Below are 23,017 nucleotides of genomic sequence, written 5' to 3' on the forward strand. Positions count from 1 at the left end.
GTAATAAATAAATATCAGCATAAATAAAGATTGCTTGTAAGTGCAATACGATGAAAGATGGCATAGCAGAATCATACCAAACATACTGTGGGAAATGTGAAATTAAATGCTCAAATTCGTAATTTGAAATAATACAGGAACAGGACCGGATTGAAGGTGAAAACTGTTTAATACCAGATCAGTAACTTTCTTTTATCAGTTTCTTAATTTCTGTGAAAGTATTTGTGTAGGTTACAAGCTCTATGTTAAAGAGGAGTAAAATATAAATAAGAAATGCTCATCAAATGTTGTTTTTCCGAAGAAACTCTATCTTATTTCAAGGATTAAGTCAACCACTGGTTGAGAAAAATGAAGAGACATTCTTAAGAAGATATGTGCATTTCTTATGGTTTCAACTGGCCATTTTCAGAGCTAAGCTCTCAGACTGGAATGGATGAATGTCTCTTCCCTTGTAGCTGCATTCATGAGTATTTCTCATGTCCTTGGGTCTTTACTTTCCCCACAGACATGTTAATGTACTCCCCTGTTTTGCATTTGCGCTGGCTAGGAGTCTGAAGAGAGATAACCAACATTCTCAAAATCCCTTTCTTTTGCAGGTTTTTATTTTTCTCCATCCAGCGCCACTGGCTGTCTGCCGTGCCTGTGCCACACAGCTGGTTCTGTGAATCAGATCTGTGATAAACTTACTGGCCAATGTAGTTGCCAAGATGCCTCCGTAACAGGACAGACATGTGAACATTGCAAAGAACTTTATTTTGGATTTGACTCTGTCACAGGGAGGTGAGTGTTTCTTTTTTTACAGGTCACTTATAACCTCCTTGTCACATTTTTCCTCATGGCTCAGTCAAGGGTTTAGTGACAATGGAAAGAGGTGTTCTATGTAGGTTAATCCTTCTATGAGTTCATGTGTGCGCTCTGATTTACATGTGATACATTACACAATCCCCTGTGCTCCCATGAGATGAAGGAAATAGAAATTTTGCTAGGATTTAAGTAGTAACAGCATGAAAGGTGTATAAGGCTAAGTTATAGCAGTTTGTTAATTGTTTCCCTATGTTTTCTTTGCATCTTCAGTAAGGTGTGTTGTTTTCTGATGTGTTTAACATAGACTATTAAAATGCAGGTAATTTGCCATTCTTACAACTAGTGAATGCTGTTGAAGATTTCAGGAAGATTTAATGGGGGGTGGCGGGGTGAGAATGAGGAAACCACAGATATCCCTGACTTGCCAAATTTCTTTTGGTAACAGCAGTACAAATATTCACTGCACCTTTACTCTTAAAAATTTGTTTTTCTGAAGCAGTGCATTCTTTTTCAACATTTTCTTATGTGCCACAAGGTAAATTGCATTTCTAATGCAGCCTGGTGTCTTTAGGTACGTTGATTCCCTGGATTATAAGGGGAAAACATATCTGTATAGTGCTCTGTTATTTCAACTATTGCGTTATCTTTTTTTTTTTTTTTTCCGGGATCATCTTTCTTGCCTAGTCCTCACAATCTCAATTTCCTTCTAAAATATTGTCCAGAAAGATTGCAGAAGTCTTATGCTATTATCTTTTCATGCAGACTGATGGTGTTAAATTGTTTTGTTATATTTGGTATTTTTGCCTTTTAAGAAACCAAACCTACATACCACAGGCAAAAGCATAATCTGTACAATGTTCCCCTCCCTCTTCTCCTCTCCCCTAACTAGTGTGGGGTAGACATGCTTTTAGGCAGTGATTAGTAATGTCATCCTGCATATATTTGACATTATTCTGCAGATTTTTCACTTTAACTTTTATGTTACTGTCACTCATTAGGAGATTTTTTAAATTGTTTTTTACTGTTTCGGGTCACAGAGGCATCTGCTAATAGCCATAAAGTAATCTGTAGGAATAAGGACTTCCTATTTTCACTTCCTGTCATTTCTAATGGTGAGAAATAAAGTCTGTGTAATATTAAAGTTCCCTTTGAAATATATTTTCCTTAATATTAATGATACCTTTTTATTTTAGTTACTTGGAATAGATTCTCCCTTCGCCCCTCAGTTTTAGCACATTTGTGCTAAGCAATAGCTTTTCTGAGCTAGATACTGGCTTTCAAATAACTGCATTTTAACCTGCCTTTTGCAATTCAAAATGTAGAAATATGAATTATCTAGATCCAGACGTTGTTGTAAAGATAGAAAGTTTTAGAGTTCTGGGATTTGAATCTGAATTGGCTTTATTTCTTTAATACTATTTAATCCTCATGGCAATATTGAAGACTACTCTGCTTGTATGTTAACGTGATGAATTTATGTTGCACTTTTCTTGGCTTTCTTTTAATTGTTTTCCTCTTGGGCAGTGTACTTCTGTTCCTCAGGCAGAAACTTTTATCCACTGACAATGATAATGCAGGTCTTTATTTGTTAATCTATTTTATTCCATTTCTTTAACTGTTAATATCTTCATAAAAAGAGTAATATGCTTTTTTGTTTCTCCATAAAGTTGCCAGGTCATTTAAGCCATCCTTGCTCCAAGTGTCTTTTAAGGACAGAAAAGGATGTGAGCTATCTGTAGTGGCAAAGGCATATCTGTCTTTGCACAGTAGCACAAAAGAAGCAGAAACTGTGATACACAGAGATTCTGAGGCTTTAAAATTCTCCCCCTCTGAATGTATATGTGAGCTGATTTATTTTGTGGTGTTTTCGAGATAAAACAGGAACTCCATATTCTTTAATGCATTTCAGGTTATGAAGCAGGAAAAATTTCTTGGCTTTTAACAAATTAGGAATACTGAGTGTTTGCAGCAATCTGAGCAGGTCTGTAATGGTTTTGAGCATCTGTACACATTTGAAATGCTTTACCTCTGTATTGTTTACTATAATGAACTGGTCAATGAACATCACAAATTGTTTATCTATTTATATATATATCTTGACAGATTACTGTTTATGAAATCCATTTAGCAAGTGAGGTTTTCCCATAAGGGTGAAAAATGAAGATTTTAAACAGATTGCTGGAGAGGCTCTAACTGCACCTAGAGAGTCAATGTAATAAAGGTTTCTCTATATTAATATTACAAAAACCATTTATCCTCAGAAAATCAATATCACAATTCATCTTGGCATGACATTTTTCTTTCCATGTTTTAAGTCTGTTTTCCTTGATTATATATAATTCTGTTTTAATAAAACTCAAATATGTTTGACTTAGAATACCTTGAAAAAGTGGCATTTGACAAGAATACTGCAAATACTTTTCACATGATTAGAAGTTACTTATCTTGTAAAAGAATTGGATTTTTTTTTGAAAATTCATAATTGGCTGAATCCTTAATTCTGACTGAAAAGCAAGAACTATGCCTAACAATAAATCGAGTTCTAGTTTTTTTCAGTTAAAGAACATGATGCATGTGATCACACAGAAATAATGTGTATTCCCATGGAGCAGAATATGGTGGAATATCTGCTGCTGTTTGCAGGATCAGGAGCCTCATTCAGTATAGGTGAAGGTAGGGAGCCTACACTTTTCCTAGAAGAAAAATGCAACAAACAGAAAGGAACAGGCCCACCCTGCCAGGCTGAGAACTATCACTGTGACTATATGGGTGTTGAGTTTGATTGTCATGTATGAATGATAATCAAAACTAGAATAATCAGGAGATCCTTATTCATAAGAGATGCAACAATATACAGGAACAATAGGAGAAGCTTGTCTTTCTCTGTTTATCTATCAAGAAACTTTTGTTAACATCCCCCCCTACCAAATAATCAGCATGTAATGAAATTATGAAATAATAATAAAATACTGTCTTACTGAGCAATTTTTTTTTGTAACTTAACTGGATTTAGTTAAAGTACTCTAAACAAAACCTCTATTTAAAGGGGGATTTGGTTGCACTGTCTGTAGATGAAAAGACTTTTGAAAAAATTGCCCTTTTCTCTTGACTGTAAAAGAGAGCAAACTGCAATATAGTGGCTTCCAAGGGAGAATGTATTTTATTTATTCTCAAAAGGATATTAGTCCATAAAACAAATTTGCAGCTTATTTTGCAGCTTTAGCTTTTATCAGCCTTTTTAAGGGTGTTGAATGATTCCCCAGGAGATCACACAGCACAAGCTGCTGTGGAGCAAAGGAACTCTAATACAGAGAGCGCTGTGATAGGCAGAAAATGTATGTGAAGAGTTTCCTTAAGCTTGTTTAAAAATCTGTCACATTTAATGCCTATTTCACTGATTATTGACCTGAATTTTAGTGTCCTAATGTGAAAGCAGTTTCCACCTTCCCCTCCTTTCTCCCTTGCCTTAAAAAGCTGATACCTAAAACATAATTGAACTCACTTTTTTTTCTGCTTTCATGAAGATAGTAGGAGATACAGACCAAGGTGTGATGGTGGTGGCTGGGAAGATGGCAAAGTAACTTGTATAGGGGCACCACCACATATTTCCTTAGGTCTGGTGAAACTGACCAAGGAAAGATCAGCCAAATATCAATTGACTCTTGTTTAGTTTTAGGGTTAACAGAATAAAGGGGGCAGAGCATGACTGCCTTGGACTTCTCTGAAGTCTTCTTTTTGCTGCTTCATCACCTTGCGACCTGGCATCTGGAGTAATTTAAAATTCCCTTGAGGCTGATGTTGCTTATGCCCTGAGGATTGGAGTTTTCCAGCTCAGTACAAGGGGAGGGAAGTGCAGACTTCCCAGTATGTTTTAGCTGCAGTGTACCTTCCCACCTGTTTCCCAGACCATGGCTTTTCAGATCTCTTTTAGTCTGCAGCAATTAAAATATAGCGAAATTAGAATCTAGAGTGGGAAGTTTTATTTGCCATTGTTAACTTTGAGTATTAATGGCAGTCTGTATTGCAAGGAGTAGCATTACAGTATTTGTAGTCATTTGCTTTGCTTAATTTCTGATGTGTTCTAACTCTGATTATTTGTAGAATCTGTCATCAGTATCCATGCTATAAATGGATGTCAGTGAGGAAATAGTGTCTCAGGTGAAGAGCAAGTTGATCACAAGAGGTTTCACATGCAAAAGCCAAAGCATAAACTAATCCTGAAAGTGTTTTACTGGTGCCAGAGAGATTTACAGAATTGAAGCGTGGCATTTGCGTGATACCAGTGCTTTTAATTTTTTTGTTCTTTTTAATTTAAAAATAATTTACTTGTAGATTTAATTAATTATTCACTGTAGTTATTTCAAATTTTGTCCTTCAGGCTGCAAAAACACTGTGCTTTCTGTTATAATATTAGTATTTTTGCTGGTTTTTTTCCTGTCACTGTTTTAATCTGAAATTTTTTCCTCTCAGTTTTGGTCACCATTCATTCTCCTTTATTCACAGCATGTAATTTTTTTCAACCTTAAGTTGCCTTTGTAGTCAAGAAATTATTAGTTGATTTATTTTTTCCAACTAAAGTATAATTTTCCCTGAGGTAGAAGGTTGCCTATTTTGTGCAGGAACCTCTTCAGCTGGTTACATATGTATCACTGAACTCTGCTGCTCTCAAGAAAGGTTGTGTGAGCAAGGATGTAGGACTGAGTCCATAATGTGGTTATTACTGAACATTATTGTCCAGTTTGTGTATGGATCAATATATATAAAATCTGTTTAATTCTAAGCCATTTTTGTATAAATTAGAATATTATTCTGGCAGTGAAATATTTATTTTTATAAATGTTTCACTGCTAGAAATACTTTTTTGTGAGGTTTAAAATCAAACTAATAGATTTCTGCTCTGTTTCTGTTACTGAACTGTTTATGATGTTTTAATTATGTTGCCCAAGAATCTTTTAAACAAAACCCTACTGTGCTTAACTGAAGTGTTGATGTGTGTTGATGACTTCCTTGATTTGTTTTTGTTTATAGATGTCAGCACTGTAATTGTCATCCTGCAGGAGCCATTAGTGGGACTTGTCATCTTGTTACTGGACAGTGTGTTTGTAAACAATTTGTAACTGGCTTGAAATGTGACAACTGTGTTCCCGACGCCAGTAATTTGGATGTCCACAACCTCTTTGGCTGCAGTAAAAGTAAGTGGATATTAGGTCTTAAAAGCATGTCTTTCAAATTAAAGTTTTTAATTGATTTAGCGAGTATTGAATTAGGTCAGCAGTAAATTATTCCCTCCCCACCCCCAAAATATAGGGTCACTGAAGTTTGAGTCATTTTTACTGTATTGTAGGATTGTTTTCTAGAGAGATGTGTAGAATCCTTCGTGTCATACACACCTTAGGCTTGTAGTTTAACCCAGGGGATAAGGGTTAAACTACAAGGGACAACCCATAGTTTTCTTGCACATTTTCTTTGCACTGACTAATCCAGAGTTCATATTTTAGTCAAGAATGCAACAGCATTTGTACAGCTTACAGCTTAGCCCCCTTTCCTGCCACTGACAGGAGGCAGGACACCTGCCTTCAGAAGGTCTGAAGAACAGAAGGTCTTTTGAAAACCTACTCCTGGTGATTAATTTCAAATGTTCTCCTCAGTGCAATGTAGCTTTGCCTTTCTCCTCTTGGGGCACTTTTTCAATCAGTTTGGGAAAACATGTGATGTGATGTAACAAAGCATCATAAATTGGCATATGTGAGGTGGCATCAATGCTATATTGAGGGTCAAATCATGAATTGTAATGAAACAAATTGCAGTGGAACATCTGGGTATCAAGATCACCAGCACACAGTCTCCAAGCTAGCTGAGTTATTAGAGAAGAAAATGCAAAAGTATATGTCATAAGAAAATTCAGTACTTCAGTTGTCTTTGGGTCAATGCTCAGACATGGGTTTTGAGGGCATCACGCTATGCAATGCCAAACCATGTGGGAAGGAGCTCAGGTCACTCTGGAAAGGCTGTGTTACATTTTGGTGGCACACCTTACTGCCATACACAGTTAACAGCCCAGCATTGGAAGTCCTGAAAGCAATGAGTGAGGAACTCTGCAGGTGCTAGCTGGACATTTTTGTCAGCAGGCCTAATTAATAATGGCCACACTGGTCATACTGTGGCAGCTAGCTCAGGTAGCCATGTGTAATGCAACAACAGGGTTAGACATTCCCACGTTATCTCTGGAATATGCTTCTGGATCTTCCCTCAACAAAATATTTCTTTGTGTGTTCTGCATGGGTATTTATATGATATTCATAACTGTGATATGTGAAAATCGTAGATTTGCAAGCAGAGATGTAAATGCACAAAGTATTTACAGGTAGAGACAGCTATCAGTTTGTATTTTTATTTAATTGTAAATCAGTTTAAATTTCAAATAATATGCATTGTAGAATGCATGGCATTATAAATGGTCATAAATATCCTATAGAGAATTATTTATTTCCAAAGACAATTTTTTAGCTTTCCTCAAAGTTTGGAAGTATTTAAGTAGATTTGATTCCTTTTTCCCCATACTCTTCTGTAAAAAGCACAGTATCTGTTCATTGTTCAGGCAGTTGATTGGCTCGTTGTTTCTTTAAAAAATGTAAGATGTTTCAACTGAATGTGTAATAATAATAACACATGGCACTTTTATGATGCTGTTCATCTTCAAAGTGCTTTACAAACATAAGCCAACCTACTTATTTGTGTTGGGGATACACATTGGATAAAGGTCAATAGCAATTCAACTATAAAACTGATTAATAATAGTATGACATAGAGAAATAATATAATAGATTTTAGTTAGATAAAAGTACATCAGGCAGTATTCTAAATGACAAGCGGAGTCCTCTTCTGGACATAGAGGATATAGCAATTGGAGTCTTCTGGTTATTCATACCAAAATATTTGAACTTGTTGCACACATGTGGAGCTTTACCTGGCTTGGCATCTGTAGTTATTTTCCTTGCAGAACAGTATTTTGTTGACACATTCATTACTGGTTATAAATCTTTGCCAAGAGAAGCAAAATTAAGTTGCTGTTACCATCCAAATAGTGTTCTTTAAGGAAAAGACTTTTCCTTAGCAATTTTTCGCTTAACAGTATCTTAGATGCTGCACAAAAGTGTGCAATAAAGTACTTTGCTTACATATTTAAAATTCAAACCAGCAAACCTCTAGAAGCAATATGCAGTAGTGTGAGACTGCCAGTGGAGAATGAAGGTGATGCTGGTAAATTGCTGTGATTGCTCAGGTCTTGTAAGTATATATTACACGGAGAAAAATTCTTTTAAATGCTGAAGGGATTTAGGAGCGCTTGTTTCCTCTGATTCTCAAACTTTACCCCTGTAGACACTTTAGCATACATTTACTTCCTAAGGGAGATGAACTCAAAAGTTGCAGATTGGCATCAGAACAACCTATGCTTTTTGAGGGGAGATGATGATTATGTTCAGTTCAATCCAATGAATTCTAGAAATATTTTGTGCTATTTCTTGGCTGAGAGACTGCAGTAGAAGCAGGGCTTTTCATTGTCTTACTCTAAATAAAGAGCTTCATCTCACTTTCCAGATTTGTATTAAAAACCTGTAAATAGTGTGCCCACTGATTTTGGTCTAAGTCTCTACATCTATCACTTGTGTGGCTTAAGGTCCTCATGACATTTTCTGTCTGCAGCTTCATTCTTTGCTTCTTGTCTCCTATTAGCTTGGCTGAACAGATTTTAGTAATTAACTTTTGGTGGTACTAAGCAAATATCCACATAATGAAGAGGATGATGGTTTATAAAAGAAGAGAATAAAATCATGCTTCAAATCTTGATGTTCTCCTATAATACTTAATGTAGGGGAAGAAAGTTAATTGGGTAGTTCTGAATCCAGCTCCCGGTACCTTGCTCCATGTGCTGATTTCTGTGCTGCCCTGGACTATTCTCATTCCTTGAGAAAAATGTTTTCCTCTACATCCACACTCCCTTGGTGAAGAGGATGGGGAAATGGCGCAGTCTGCCTTTGATAGCAGTTACTATCTGCCAAAACAGACCTGTCTTGTTCTGTGCTGATGCATGGTGGAAGGGACAGAGAGTAGGGCTTTCCTCAGTGAAACTGGATTACTGGAGGTCCTACAGCAAGCTGTGGACTCATGCTCTGACCTGAATAATAACATAAACACTGAATCATGGAATCATCTAGGTTGGAAAGGACCTTTGAGATTATAGAGTCCATTCATCAAAATGTATGTTTATGTTAACATGTGTGTATATATGTATATAAAGTTTAATTTCTGAGTATTAGCTATTATCTTAGGAAGGACCATGATCACACATTTGGATGACAAAAGAGCCATAGGAGAGATTTTGAATGCTCTTTCTTAAAATGTGAAGCACTTGGCTTTTGAACTTCAAGTTTGTTTTTCTCTTTATTGATACTAGTGCAATAAAGTAACACATTTTTCAAAGTCAATAGAGGTAGTAGGAGAGTCAAATTTTGGCAAATTAACATGTCAAGCTGATTTCTTAAACTGTTAGATACCTTAGTCTCATGGATTTGAATTTCACTGGAAACAAATGGAAGCCAATTGCCTTAATTAGCTTAAAAATTTTGCCCTTTATGTTTTTGTGATTTTATTTTATTTAGTAAGCTTATTTTAACACTTTAGTAAAATCTGGACTTAGTTGGACTTTCCATTTGTATTTTACTTGAGGAGTTTATGCCTGATCTGTGCTAAAATTGAATGAATCCTCTGAAAAAATAAATCCTAATCGAAGTAGAAACTTCAATAAAGCAACCATATAAATAAATGCTCATTTTATAAAGATCTTGAAATACATTTAAAAGAAACCCCACCTGTTTGGAAAACGCTTGCTTTATTTTGGGGTGGAAAGGGGGATTAAGTTTATTCATAATTTGTTTAAATATATACATTTTTTTCATGGATAAAAAGCGTTGTTGAAGACCATTTGGATGGATTGGTGTAGTCTATTAGTGTCTTGCCCTGGTGACTGTACATTTACTCAAAGGGTTTTTTGGGTGAAGAATGCTTAGCAGTTTCTTTGCATTTTTCTCTAAATTTGTGTGATTATTGATTACCTTGATTTTTACATCCTCAGTTTTTGTGTATGTTTTAGCTCCTTTCCAGCAGCCTCCTCCTACAGGAGAAGTTCTCAATTCCTCTGCTATCAATCTTTCGTGGAGTCCCCCTGACTCTCCAAATTCTAACAGGCTTATTTACCAGTTGTATAGAGATGAAGAAGAAATTTATACAACTGAAGACTACCATCCTTATAGTAAGTAAGGTTGCATGAAATATTTTGTATTTGTGTGTATATATTTATATCTATTTGTGCTGTTTCTTAGCTATTTCTCATTCCTGTCATTATCATTCTCTGTGGTTTTGAATATATTATCCTGTTTCCCTTTAATGAGTTATTGTTCTGTGTTACTAGTTTTGCTTGAAAGGAATGAATAACCTAGTCCAAAATCTGGCAAATGGAATCACCCAAAATGGATGATAACTATTTTACTTTTTAATCTGAAAAACTTTAAAATTGACTTACGAAAAATATTTATTGAAAATATACACAGATGCCAAAACCTATGAGTCAAAGTCACAGATAAAGAATTAGGGTGAACAGAAGAGACCATAATATGCTTAAACTTATTTTTTCATCTTCTTGGTTTTAAACTGTTAACAGATAGGAAAGCTTTTTGTGTCCTCTAACTTTTAGCACCTTCTGTTAAGCTATCAGTGTAGTTCCTGATTTGTCTTTAGCAGCACCACTTCTCTCATGTTGAAGCTTGCCAAGGGATCCTCAGAAGGCAGTCCTAAAGGATTCGACACTCTGTCCAAGCTGAAAAGGCCATTTTGTGCTAATATTGATCCACTTATCAAAGAAAAGGAGATGGATTTGGATACTGTTTGTATGTATACATGGCACACAAGTGGTTTTTTAAGAGGACGAGTGTGGTTTAATGCCACTAAGGTTTGACCTCTGTTCTAGGAGCTTCTTCAGTTTGCTGCAGTTTCTTACCAATGCAGCATTAATGTTTTGCAGAAGTTGAGTCTCTCTAGTTATTGGTGTGTATCCTGGAGGGGAGAGAAAAAAAAAAGAAGCTATTTTTCAGTGGAAGCCCAGAACCTTTGGAATACACCTCACATTTCTATGTTTTGGTTCATGCTGCAGTGTTACAGTTCATTACAAAGTGGCTTATGTTGTGACTTTGGGCACTCTGCAGTACATCCTGTGAGGAAAGGTATGTGACCCCATGTAAGCATGAGATTAAGTGATTGAGAGGAAGAAATATTAAAAACTGTAGAGAACTAATAGAGAATATTCCAACACCTTAATTTGGTTTAAAGGCCTAACTTTAGTAAAAAAAATGAATTTTAAAAGAAAAGCTATGATATTTCATTGTTATACATCTATTTAGTAATGTACTTGAAACAGTGCATGGTTGAGGATGTTATTTCATGATTCTACCTACATTTCTTTCTTTCTACTTTGTAGAAAGCAAAAAAAGTTGTGGATATATTTAACTGGATAATGACACATTAACATGTTGCAATTTAAAAAAACATTATCTTCTTAAAAGTTTCAAAAGGCATTTTTGACATTTCCTGGAAATCCCCCTGATTAGTGATATTAAATTATCTGCTGGTGTTTGGATATAAAAAAAAATACATTGGTAATGCTGACAGAACGTTTCCTAATGCTATTTTTTTTCTTAGTATAATTTGGAATTTGTAATGCTTATGAGGTGAGAGTACAACTGGATTAACATTAACTTATGGCTAAATTAGGGTTTTATAAAAAAATTGAACTTCCCAAGGAAAATTAATAATAATCAGCCTGGTGACCTCGATGATAGTATTGCAGAATGCCCAATTAAAACAGTGTGCTCTTAGCTGCTCTGGAAAACCTCAGCCTCAGGTTTCCCAGACAGTCTTTGTCTTGAGGATAAAATTAACCACTTGCTCTAAAATGTGAAAAAAACCCAAAGTTACTAACAATTCTAACTCCAAATTGAGTTTTTTTCTAATTACTTATAAATGTAACTAAATAGAAAATCATAAACTCATTAAGGATGGAAAAGACCTCTAAAATCATTAAGTCAAATGATGAACCCAGCACTGCCATGTCACCTCTAAGCCATGTCTTCAAGTACTACATCTTTGTTTCGAATACTTACAGACATCTTGAGTCTACCAGACTGCTAGACATCTCATTCCAAAGCCTGACCATCCTTACCATGAATAAATTTTTCCTAATATCTAATCTCCTTCTACCAAATACCCAACCTTCTCTTGCACAATTTGAGGTAATTTCCTGTCATCCTCTTATTTGAGAGAAGAGCCTGACCTTCAGGCTACAACCTCCTTTCAGAAAGTTTTAGAGAGGTATAAGGTCTCTCCTGAGCCTCCTTTTCTCCAGGTTAAGCAGCCCAAACTCCCTCAGCAGCTCCTCACAGGACTTGTGCTCCTGACTCTTCACCAGCTCCACTGCCCTTCTCTGGACATGCTCCAGCCCCTCAATGTCTTCCTTGTAGTGGGAGCCCAGAATTGGGCACAGGATTTGAGGTGGGGCCTCACCAGTGCCAAGTGCAAGGGGAGATCCTGCTGCATCTTCTGCCTGCTCACTACTAACACTCAAGGAGGTCTGAGCAGCCACTGTTCAGCTGGCATTGTTCCCCAGCCCTGTCTGAAGTACCATGGTTTGCAAGGTCTGAAGATGACATAACATGGTCTCATTATTGCTGGACTCCAGTGATAACGTTGTGATTGCTATAAGGAGTTGAAGTGCTGTAGGCAATTACTGGGCTGACTGCTGCTTTTGTGCTACAATGTCAAAGGCTGAATATCTAGCAATACTCAGAGTTTTGTAGTCCTCTTCTTTAAGTTGTAATCAGGGCAGTGCTGGCTTGCCAGTGTGGATGTACAGAGAGAACGTAGAAATAGCTTCAGCCGCTTAATTTGCTTTGCAAAAGTTTATGCATATCTGTGCTCTGACACGCAATATATTAGTCAATGTTAACTATTTCTTAAGGCAAACGAATGTAGGGTGTTGTGGTTGTACATAAATTCATACTGTGCTGTGATGACTAAGATGTGTAACTGCTTCTGGGATATGCACAGGAGCAATTAATGGCAATTGGTACTATAAAGATGCTAAAAAAACTGGTAACTAAGAATAATGGAAAGTAGGTCACAAAGAGCGGCGGATGACTTTCTCAGGTGTCGTGCTGGGAAAAGTCTGTGAGAAGATCAGAGAAAAGAATGAAAAACAATTCTGAATCTTCACTTGCTAGTATTGTGAACATGTGGAATGTGTCATGGAGATTTGTTTATCAAAGGGTGGTTTCTTAATTAGCCAATGGTGATGGTGTTTGGATTGGAGGACCAGTTAGGTTCAGCTGTATTGTAACTGTTTGTAAAAGAGCAATGGGTTTCTTAATAAAGATATATATGATCAGCCTTCTGTGAATCATAGAGTCTATGCCAATTATTACCTGGCCAGGGGCCCATTTGCTGCGACAAGTAGGGGGGAGGAAGGTAAATATAAGCTTTGTATATACCTTTTTAATAATTATTTGCACTTTTGTTTCACTTCTTATCCAAGAGCAAATGCTTTTCAAATGAGATTTTAAGCATTGTTGTAGCAATGAGGAAGTGAAAGCACACAAAGTTGAAATATTTGGTCTTATGCCATTAAATTAACCGAAAAAAGAGGTCTGAAAGTTTGCACAATGGTTTGGGTTTTTTTTTCCTTAATTATATTCTCTAATATTGATGCTGATTTACATTTGAAATAATTATTTTGAAGAAAAAGAGGAATGAGAAGATAATTGTGTTAATTTTCATTATTAAAGCAGGAACTAGAATTTAGTGGAAAAATAATTTCTCTAATGATGCTAATGTGCAGGGGAAGATTATAAAGGATAAGGGGGACCTTTTTTTCCTGTGCTAAAAAAACCTGAGAAGTTGCAATGTTTAAAATCTCAAGAAGATCATGTGGACAGGCATAAATATGTATTGGATTAGAGCTGGACAGAATTTAGGTGTAGCAATTAAGATGATTTTTAATGTGTTAGACTGATACAATTTTCTCCTCACCTGTTTGTTTCAGGTGTTCAGACCTTCACCGATGTCATGTTAGCTCCATATACTTTCTACTCCTATTATATCCAAGCCAGCAATGTTCATGGTTTTACAAGAAGTGACTCAGTGACATACAGAACAAAATCTGGGACACCTATAGGAAGCTTGGATTTAAATCCTGTCTTTCCTGTTAGTCACCACTCTGTTTTGCTTTACTGGACAAGTGTCTCCAATGACTCTGGGCCCATAGAGAAATACATTTTGACTTGTACTAGCTCGGTTGGTCTGCAGCCTTGTGGTCAGTATGAAGGCTTAAAGACTTCAGCAATTATTTGGAATCTCATTCCATTTACAAAGTATGTTTTTTCTGTGCAAGCTTGTACTAGTGGAGGCTGCTTAAAGAGCCAGCCAGTAACTGTAGTTACTGCACAGGCTCCTCCGGAAGGGCTACACCCACCAACTGTGGAAACCATCAGCTCTGCAGAACTGGCTGTGGAATGGTCACCACCTGAGAAACCAAATGGTAGGATATTGTCTTTACTTTTGTCAGTCAAAGTCTTTGCAAGGGAAAAGCAACATTTCCTCAAATGTCATTATAATATCCCTTACCATGCACCATGCACTGAGAAATGAAGTAAGACATTTTCCTAATTTGCCTATATGCTATTAAGTGTATCCTCAGAGTCTGTGTTTTATTCTTCCAGAGTCCAGAAATCCCCTGACTGTTTGGTCCAGGATTTAGCACTCAGTGGCATCTGCTGCAGCAAAAATCACATTTATAATCGAACATTTACAGTAAAATTAATTTTTTCCTAATTTGCCAGATTGCTTAGTTCAGACAGATGTGGTAGTATTGCCTGACAAAAGATAAATAAGCAGATAACAGTTATGGAAAAAATTCTAAGAATTAACAGAGAAGTCTGTTTTTGAAACCATCCGTCATGTGCAGTAGCCAATTCTATTACCAGTATAACTTTGTTAGGGATTAGGTGATTGCCAAGAGTTGCTGGTCTAACTTGTGTAATAATATTTTAGGTTTTTGAAACTGAGAACACAGCTGTTGTAGGATACTTCTGTGATACCACTAATTTTGTTGGTAAAACTATCTTTTAATATGTGAGCAATGGAATTTTGTGAACTTGCACTAACATGCACAAGTATTTATGCATGTGAAAACAAGCATTTTTATCTGTTCACAGAATGGGTGTCTGTCTTTGGGGGGCTCAGCTTTTACTCTGAGCATCAAATTTTCCACCTCTTTCCAAACTGGATAGGAAGAATGCCCACACAAGAATAACTGTGTGTTTAGAGGGGCAGTTTCTACAATGCAGGTCATGATATTTACTGTTGGCACCTCAACCTGTGTCATACACTCTTCATAGTCCATAGCCATGACATACATCTAATGGCCAGCGCAAGCAGATTTAAGCAATATTTTCATATTTGCCTCAATGTCTGGTCAGATTTCCTGATCTCTCCAAAGACAAACAGAAAAGCTCTTTCTCCCGAGCAACCCTTCCAGTTTAGTGCATGAATACAGACCCAAATGCCTAAATTTTATGGCAGTTATCTCTTGGCTTTACAAGAAATCTCTGGTAAGATTTCTTAAGATCTTATAGTTAAACTACTTTCACCATACAAATAAATAATGTATTGCTTCATACCACAACACTGATTGGTTTTTTTACTCCAGAGTGGTGAGGCTTTCCTGTCTATATAATAATTTTGCATTGATATAAAACTGATACACATGTATCTCCTATCCAGTAATAAATTTTAAAATGTTGTCATTAAAATAATTAAAATGTCACTCAAAAGTACTCTTCTCTTTATCTTAAAAAAAAAGAAAAGTAAAAAGAAATTGGTATTTTAGTAGAACTCCAGATATCATTTAAATTCACTATTTTTTTCCTGGCCTTTTCCTCTAGGTATAATTATAAGATATGAACTTTACATGAGGAAAAAATTAAAATCAGCTGGGAACTTTCTTTCTCCTGAAATTCGTATTTTCCAAAGCAGTGGATGGCTCAGTCCTCAACCAGTTGTGGAATCTCAGAATGAAAATGCGTTGGCTCCACCACAGACCAGTACCACAGTCATTGATCTGGAGCCATTCACAGAGTATGAATTTTATGTGCTAGCAGTAAACATGGCAGGTAGCATATCTTCAGACTGGGTATCAGGACGAACAGGAGAGGCTGGTAAGCACTGGTTTGCATTTATTTAACAGAAATGAAAGGAAAATGTAGATTAACATGTATTCTTAATTTTCTTATAAAAGTGTTTAATGATGGTTAACTGGGGATAAATTCACATTTTTAACTAATTAAAGATAGGTCAGATGATCTCAGAACTGAGCATGAAAAGCAAAATCATTTTCTTCACCATAATATCATGTTCTTGAGGAAAATAATCCATGTCAATTAACCCTACATTTAAACTACAAGATTGCAGAATATACCAAGCAGTGTTTTAATTTGAAGACTTTGAGAGGGTTCCCTTTTCAGGAGTAGAGTGCTTGAAACTTCTGCTGAGACCCCATTAGTGAGAGATGCCTCTATCCAAATTAAGGTTCAAATGAGACCATATGCCAAAGTCAATTACATGGATTTTATGTAACAGGAAATGTGAGGTGCAGAGATAGAAAGAAAGAGAAAACACAGTGGGGAGAGAGAGTGATCAACAGAAGATAGTTACCACCACTGGATCCAGCAGTGTCCTGTTGGTCCTTCTTCACTCTGGTCTTCTCAGTGGTGATTCTGAGGTCATTCAAAATTTTTCACAATTTATACTTTTTAGCAAATAAAAGAAGTAGTTCTCATTGGCTACAGAGTTCTCTTAATTTATTGGTTAGAGGATTCCCTTGCTTCTAATGCTAATTAGTCTCAGTCTTTCTCTTTTTTTGGTGTCAGTGGGGTTCTTGGGTTGATGGGCTGTGAGTCGGTGGTCATGATCTCCCCTGATGGATTTACCTTTTACCTAGTCAGAGCTGATTTCAGCACAGTTGCCAAGTTGGCTTTTCTTGTAGCCCATAAATCGTGCATTCTTTTTTTCCACTGTCAGTGATACATTCTTCTTCCCAAGGTTTTTTAACCTCCAGCTGGGTCTGGACAATAGTGCTATCATCTTATCTCAAGTTCTTGCTATGGTGGTTTATCTTACAGTCCAGGTTCCAGGTATTCAGAGAAGCATATTTAGGGGAGCTTCAGTGATTCTTAGTGTTTGCAAAAGCCATCTGTCCCAAGACTTGGGGTGATCTTTGTTTGACTTGTGATACGTGTGTGGGCAGTTGATTCTTCACACAGTTTGCCGAAGTGGGAATCTTTGGTTGCTTTTAACCAGAAGGAGCAAAGCAGATCTCTCATGCCCCAGGCCTGGAGTTAACACCATTCTGTTGCTTCCTTCTGTGCTTATCTCATGGCTAAGTCTTTTGTATTTGAGACAGCCAGCTGTGCTCTTTAACTCCTTACAGCTCTTCATGGGCTTTTATAGAGGCCAAGTGTCATAATAAGGCCCCTTTTTATCAAAGTGTAACCAGTTCGCAGCCCCTCCTATTATGACCCTTCTCTTCAGATTTTCAAAAGGGCTTTGCCACATGACATATTATTTCAGATATCAGCAATTTATCTCAATGCTTTCAGTAGAAATCCATGGTTTTCAGATTGATAAAGCCTATGATTAACAATCAAACATCTCTCTTACGTTACTTATGCTTTTGTTTGGTGCTTACTTGAAAATCATGTCCTTAGTCATTTGCTCCAGCAAAACACCAGGCTAAACTAATTCCTCCTTCAAAATGAGCCTTTTTGCTTATCTGTTCCTAAATATTATATGTTATAAAAGTGTTAAATTGTATTTGGGAAGAGGTCCATTAGTGCAGTTGTTTGTACATAGCAGAAGTGCTGTGAGTTGGTATCCTATTATTACAGAGGAATCAGGTGGGGATTTAACTGCAGTGCAAACAATCCTTTAACAGATTTACTATGGAAGACAGGGGAACTGTTTTGTAAGAAGTGAGAGACATGTTAATTTCAAACTGGCCTAGCAAACAGAATTGCTTTTAAGATGCTGAAGTATTGAACACTTTTTGCTTTTATCAGTCTTTTCCCATGTTGCATGAAGTTCTTCAAGGCCTTTTCATTTGTATGTACTTTCCTACCTGCTGCAGGGGATAGGACTGTAGTGTTGATTAGTATTTCTTTGAAGACACAGGCAGAGTTTTAATCTGCATTCACAGCCAGAGTAGAAAACAGGAGAATGATGAGTGAAGTACTTACCAAAATAAGGTGAAAATTCCAGCTAGACTTGAAAATAAGGTTAGAAAGGGAAAAGAAATGATTGTCTGAAATGGTGTTTTGCAAGTACAATGAGGAAGCTTGCATTATACATATTGCTCACTTATTTTATTAATATTATTAATTCAACTTTATTTCAGCCCCAGCATTCATGCCATCTCCATCAGTATTCCCTCTTTCACCATATTCCCTTAATGTGTCATGGGAAAAACCTGAAGATAATATATCAAGAGGAGAAGTGATGGGGTACAGCATCAGTTTGATGAATGAACAAAGGTCTTTGCCACCATTTTCCCAGGTATTATTGTTAGTTACATTAAGTCTTTCCTAACTGTTAATAATAAAATTGATAAAACCTGATGTCCTCTGAGCGGTTGTGACAAATTTTTTTCTCTGGTTTGTTGTGTGTTCTCTGATCACCTACAGATTTGATGCAATGCTATGTACTACATCTGCATTTTAAGCTGTTTTTCTAATCTGGCTTGTGTTCAGTAGCAGTTGAGAGTCAAAATTAGGAGAGATGAGCTCGTGCCACCAAATTTAAATTACCTTAATATTTGCATATACTGGTTCTACATTATTGCTGTACTTGCTAATATGCTTAAAGCCATATTGTATTGTAGGTATCTACATTTTCCTTAAAAAGGTACTTGTCTGGATGAGTTTTTGAAATGAGGAAACCTAAAATACTTGAAAGAAAGAGATTAAAAAAGTCAAAATATGTGATTTTAAAATACTGTTGTAATGTTTGAGTGACTGGGTTTGGCAAACATATCATGGCATTAATAGTAAGCTGAAAGCTGAGGAATGAGCAGAAACATGATACATAATCAGAATATGGGAGTGGATCTGGTGCTCTCATGTTGTATTTCTCATTCAGAGCTGATTTTGTCTTTTGGTATTACCACAGATGGGCCTCAGTTTATTTGCTTATCAGCTGGGGATACTACTGTTCTCGGGGCTGTCGTAACAATACATAAATGCCAATTGCTTCTGGTCACTGGCTTGCAAGATTCTTCGTGTGAAAAAACATCTGAAAACAAAGATATCTAAAATGCTACAGTTTATTCAGTTCCCCTCCCATTGAGAGCTTATACTGATGTTAAAGTAAAGCAGATGCAAGTGTTTGTAGGTATTTGTTATTCTCCTCCCTCCTAATGCCTGCTAATCATGTCACTCCTTCAATAGTGGTCAGATTTCACAACTTAATAGTGTCATTTTCGTCATCTCAATTGTCGCTGCACTGTTTGTAGTGATAACTGCACCACCACACAGTTTTATGAGGCAATAACTTTGTTTCCTCATTTATCCACTCAGGAACTGGCTTATTACCTCATAAAACAGTGTGATGGGAAGTATTATCACCCAAATCCCAGCTTGTTCAGACTCTCCAAAATAATCCTCTCCCTCAGTTGATCTATTCAGGCTTTCTCACGTCTGAGTGAAGGAACCTACAAGTTCAGAGACAAGTTTCTTATTAGTGATCATGTCATCAAATGACAGGAATGAAAATATTATTAACCAACTGTTGTCTTCCAATCTGTTTGCTTTGTAGGTTTTGCATATAGCTGAGGCTCACGAGCTCTCCTACGTAGCAACGGGATTAAAACCTTACAGGATGTACAACTTTACTGTTACTCTCTGCAATCAAATTGGTTGTGTAACCAGTGAGCCAGGCATGGGGCAAACCTTGGCAGCTGGTAAGGAAACAATCTGTAGCAAAGTGCAAAGCTGACACATGGTTTACTAATGAATACCATGATGATGGTCCTAGTTTGATGCACAGTGGCAGGGGTAGGTGTTGTATTAATACAAAGTGACTTGCTTAATTATTATTTGTTTGTTTTGACAGATTAAACCCAAAATGTTTTTAGTGGAGGTTTAAGGTACCCTGCTATGGCAGCAGGATTTGTGTACTGCTCTCTCAGTTGCAAGTTATGATATGTATGGTTTTTATTCGTGTTTGTTTAAACAGTGAAGGCACGTAAATGTGGCTGCATCCACTCATTCATTCAGGATGCTAAGAAGTTGTTAATTTGTTGTTGGGGGTTTTTCAGAGTGTGTTTGCATAACAAGAAATGTAAAATGCTCCAGCTGTGCCAATACCTTGCTTTACACATGCAGGACAAGTTGTATGGCTTTAAGAGTAACTACATAGTGTCTTGTCAGAAGCAGCATACGTGCTTTGGGTCTGCTTTTTTGAAAATGTTTGTTTATTTAGCCCCTGAGATTTGAGATTTTGCTTTGTAGATATGTATCTACATATATATATGGGAACAGTGCTAAAGAAACTGCATATATGTTCCTGTACACCTTAATGCATTTTCAGTCTTCAGGTTAATTTCAGTAGCATTGTCATGGATTTCAAAGGTACGGCCTACAAATTTAGGAGAAAATACACATCAGTCCAGAACAGAGATGGAGAAAGCCTGCATTTCCTTTGAAGAAAGGACTGGCCTAAACTCACTTCTTGGGCAGCAGGGGTTCAAGAGGGTTTTAAGAGAGAAATTTTTAGGAATATCAGCTTTACAAGTCTCTTTATTCATGGAATGAGGTAGTCAGTATGGTTCTTTAATACTATAAATACCAGCTCAAACCCATGATATATGACATACTGAAGAGAGCTGACCACTTAACATTGTGGTTTCCTTTTGTACAGACATTTAAAACACATTAGTTAATGTCACAATATTAGCTAAAATGCTTAACTAAAAATGTTAAACTATTAGAAGTAAAAACGTTAAGCAATTAGTGGTGTTGTCATGTGGATGTTGTGATGATGATCTTTGCAATTACCTCTCTCATGTAAGTTTGTCTCACATAGGAAAATATTGGGAATTTTCTGCTGAAGTGCTATTTAAGGTGTTGGGATATTGCTTCTAGTCTATCTTCAGTTCTTCATGTCTATTTATTTCATTGCCTTTTCATTTTTTTTTCCAAGTGGAAGGCTGGCCATGTACAGAGCCTCCTACTTGTATAAGTATGACTTTATCCCATTCCACACAGCCATGAGGAACGGTGTTCCAGTCTATGCTGATAACCATGGAAACAAATGTTGTCTAAACAGCACACCTTATTACTACAAATGATCCAACTTTGCATTTATACATTTATTAAAAGATTCAGGAACAATAGCTTAGTTATGCTTGACAGCTTGTTTATGACCATCTCCTCCCTGGTTGTGTTAATACTCAGAGACCTATCACATTAGAGAAGACAGGAGAATACAAAATAGCATAGCAGGCATGTCCCCATTTATTAGCTGTTTTGTGGTTTTCCTATTGTTTCCTATAACAATAAATAGCTTTTCCTATTTATTGTTATAAGCCTTGGAAGCCTTTTCCTATTTATTGTTATAAGCCTTGAAAGAAAAGAATCAGTGCTGTATTGTGTTCCTTTTATTTTGTATTTAAAGCATGTTATTGCAATGTGTTAAATTTTGGCAAACTGAAAAATGAAAAACTTAGATTTTGCATGCAATTTGCATGTGTCTTCCACAAGTCACATTTTTTGCACCTGGAGATATTTATTTCATCCTCTCCATGCAGGGTTTTTTTTGTGTGTGGTTTTTTTGGTTGTTTGTGTGAGGTTTGGTTTTTATTTTTTTTCTTTTTGCATGTGTGTGTGCACGTTTCCTTCCATGAGGTTCTGTAAAACTGTGTTTCCAAAGACAATTTAAAAGAAGCACTACTTATGTGATGACAATCAAAGGGAGTTAAAACTTGAAACAAAATTGGGAAAACCAATTCCTGGGATTTGTAAAAATAGATAATCAAGTCTTAGTCCATTTCTATCCTTTCTTTTTTTGCCATTGAGATGTGCAAAATGAAATTAAAATTGTCTTTCTGGGACTGCTGGCGAGTTCTTTTTTATGGAGGAATGTCTCCCTGGCAAAGAGACAGCATACCTGGCTGGATGCCAGTCCCCCTCCATGCCCTGGCAAAGGCAGCCTTTTGGAGGAAGTCTTGACTGAAATGTGTTCCAGCATGATGGTCCCTTTGCATCGTAACAAAATACAGGAGCTTTCAATTGTGTTTCAAGTTAGGCTAGAGGTTATACTAAATTGGATTAATTCTTTTCCTCTGATCCTCAGGAGGAGGAGCAGAAGGATAATGGAAAACCATGTCCACTCACTTTATGTATGGCATATTCTAGGTTTATCACATGCAACGTTTCAATCAATGGGGATCTTGATGGTTGTGATTTTGGCATGTCCAACAGATGTGTATTAGGAAGGGGCTTCTTTTGAAATTGCCAATGGCTTCTAAAATTTGCTACTAGAAGTCTCAAGTAATTTTTAAGCTTTATTCAGATCCATTAGGGTAATTTGAAGCCTAGTTATAAAAAATATACTCTTTAAAAGCTAATCTCTTTCTCTGAAGACTTGTGGGTTTTTTTTCTTTTTTAGTTTGATGGGGCTTTTTTCCGTAATACATTGTCAGACAGAAAATGAAAACAAAGGCAGAAACAGGGACATGAAATAACTAGAAATAAAATTATTGAGGAAGAAACATTAGGGGTTTTGAGATAAAATTGAAGCTATAAAGAAAAGAGACTACTTCACACAGGAGCAGAATTTAAGGATAGCACCTAAGGGGGCAGAAGCATCAGGAAAAGTCTGCTGATTTTTTAGTGAGAAGTCTCTTGGTCTGTGACTGGGTAAAATCCAGAAGCCAGCTTAATGAGTGGATTCATTCTAACTTGGTTCAATATAGGCATCTGTACTGGGAATATCTCATGTGTAGCTTTGCAGGAGTAGGGTGAAAGAAAATTCAAATTGGCCGTATGTTCTTGTCTCA

At 36.5% G+C, this 23,017-nt stretch overlaps 1 protein-coding gene across 1 annotated transcript in view; it reads left to right on the forward strand.

Moving 5' to 3' along the window:
* USH2A (usherin) overlaps positions 1-23,017 on the forward strand; it is a 371,949-nt gene that overhangs the window by 66,715 nt on the left and 282,217 nt on the right. Inside the window, 7 exon segments of the mRNA XM_031059531.1 lie at positions 597-780; positions 5,833-5,996; positions 9,956-10,114; positions 13,952-14,446; positions 15,852-16,124; positions 18,359-18,516; positions 19,774-19,918. Of these exon segments, the coding sequence (XP_030915391.1) occupies positions 597-780; positions 5,833-5,996; positions 9,956-10,114; positions 13,952-14,446; positions 15,852-16,124; positions 18,359-18,516; positions 19,774-19,918 (1,578 nt within the window).

Source organism: Geospiza fortis, unplaced genomic scaffold (assembly GCF_000277835.1).
Source record: "Geospiza fortis unplaced genomic scaffold, GeoFor_1.0 scaffold41, whole genome shotgun sequence".
In the NCBI taxonomy this organism is placed as follows: Eukaryota; Metazoa; Chordata; class Aves; order Passeriformes; family Thraupidae; genus Geospiza; species Geospiza fortis.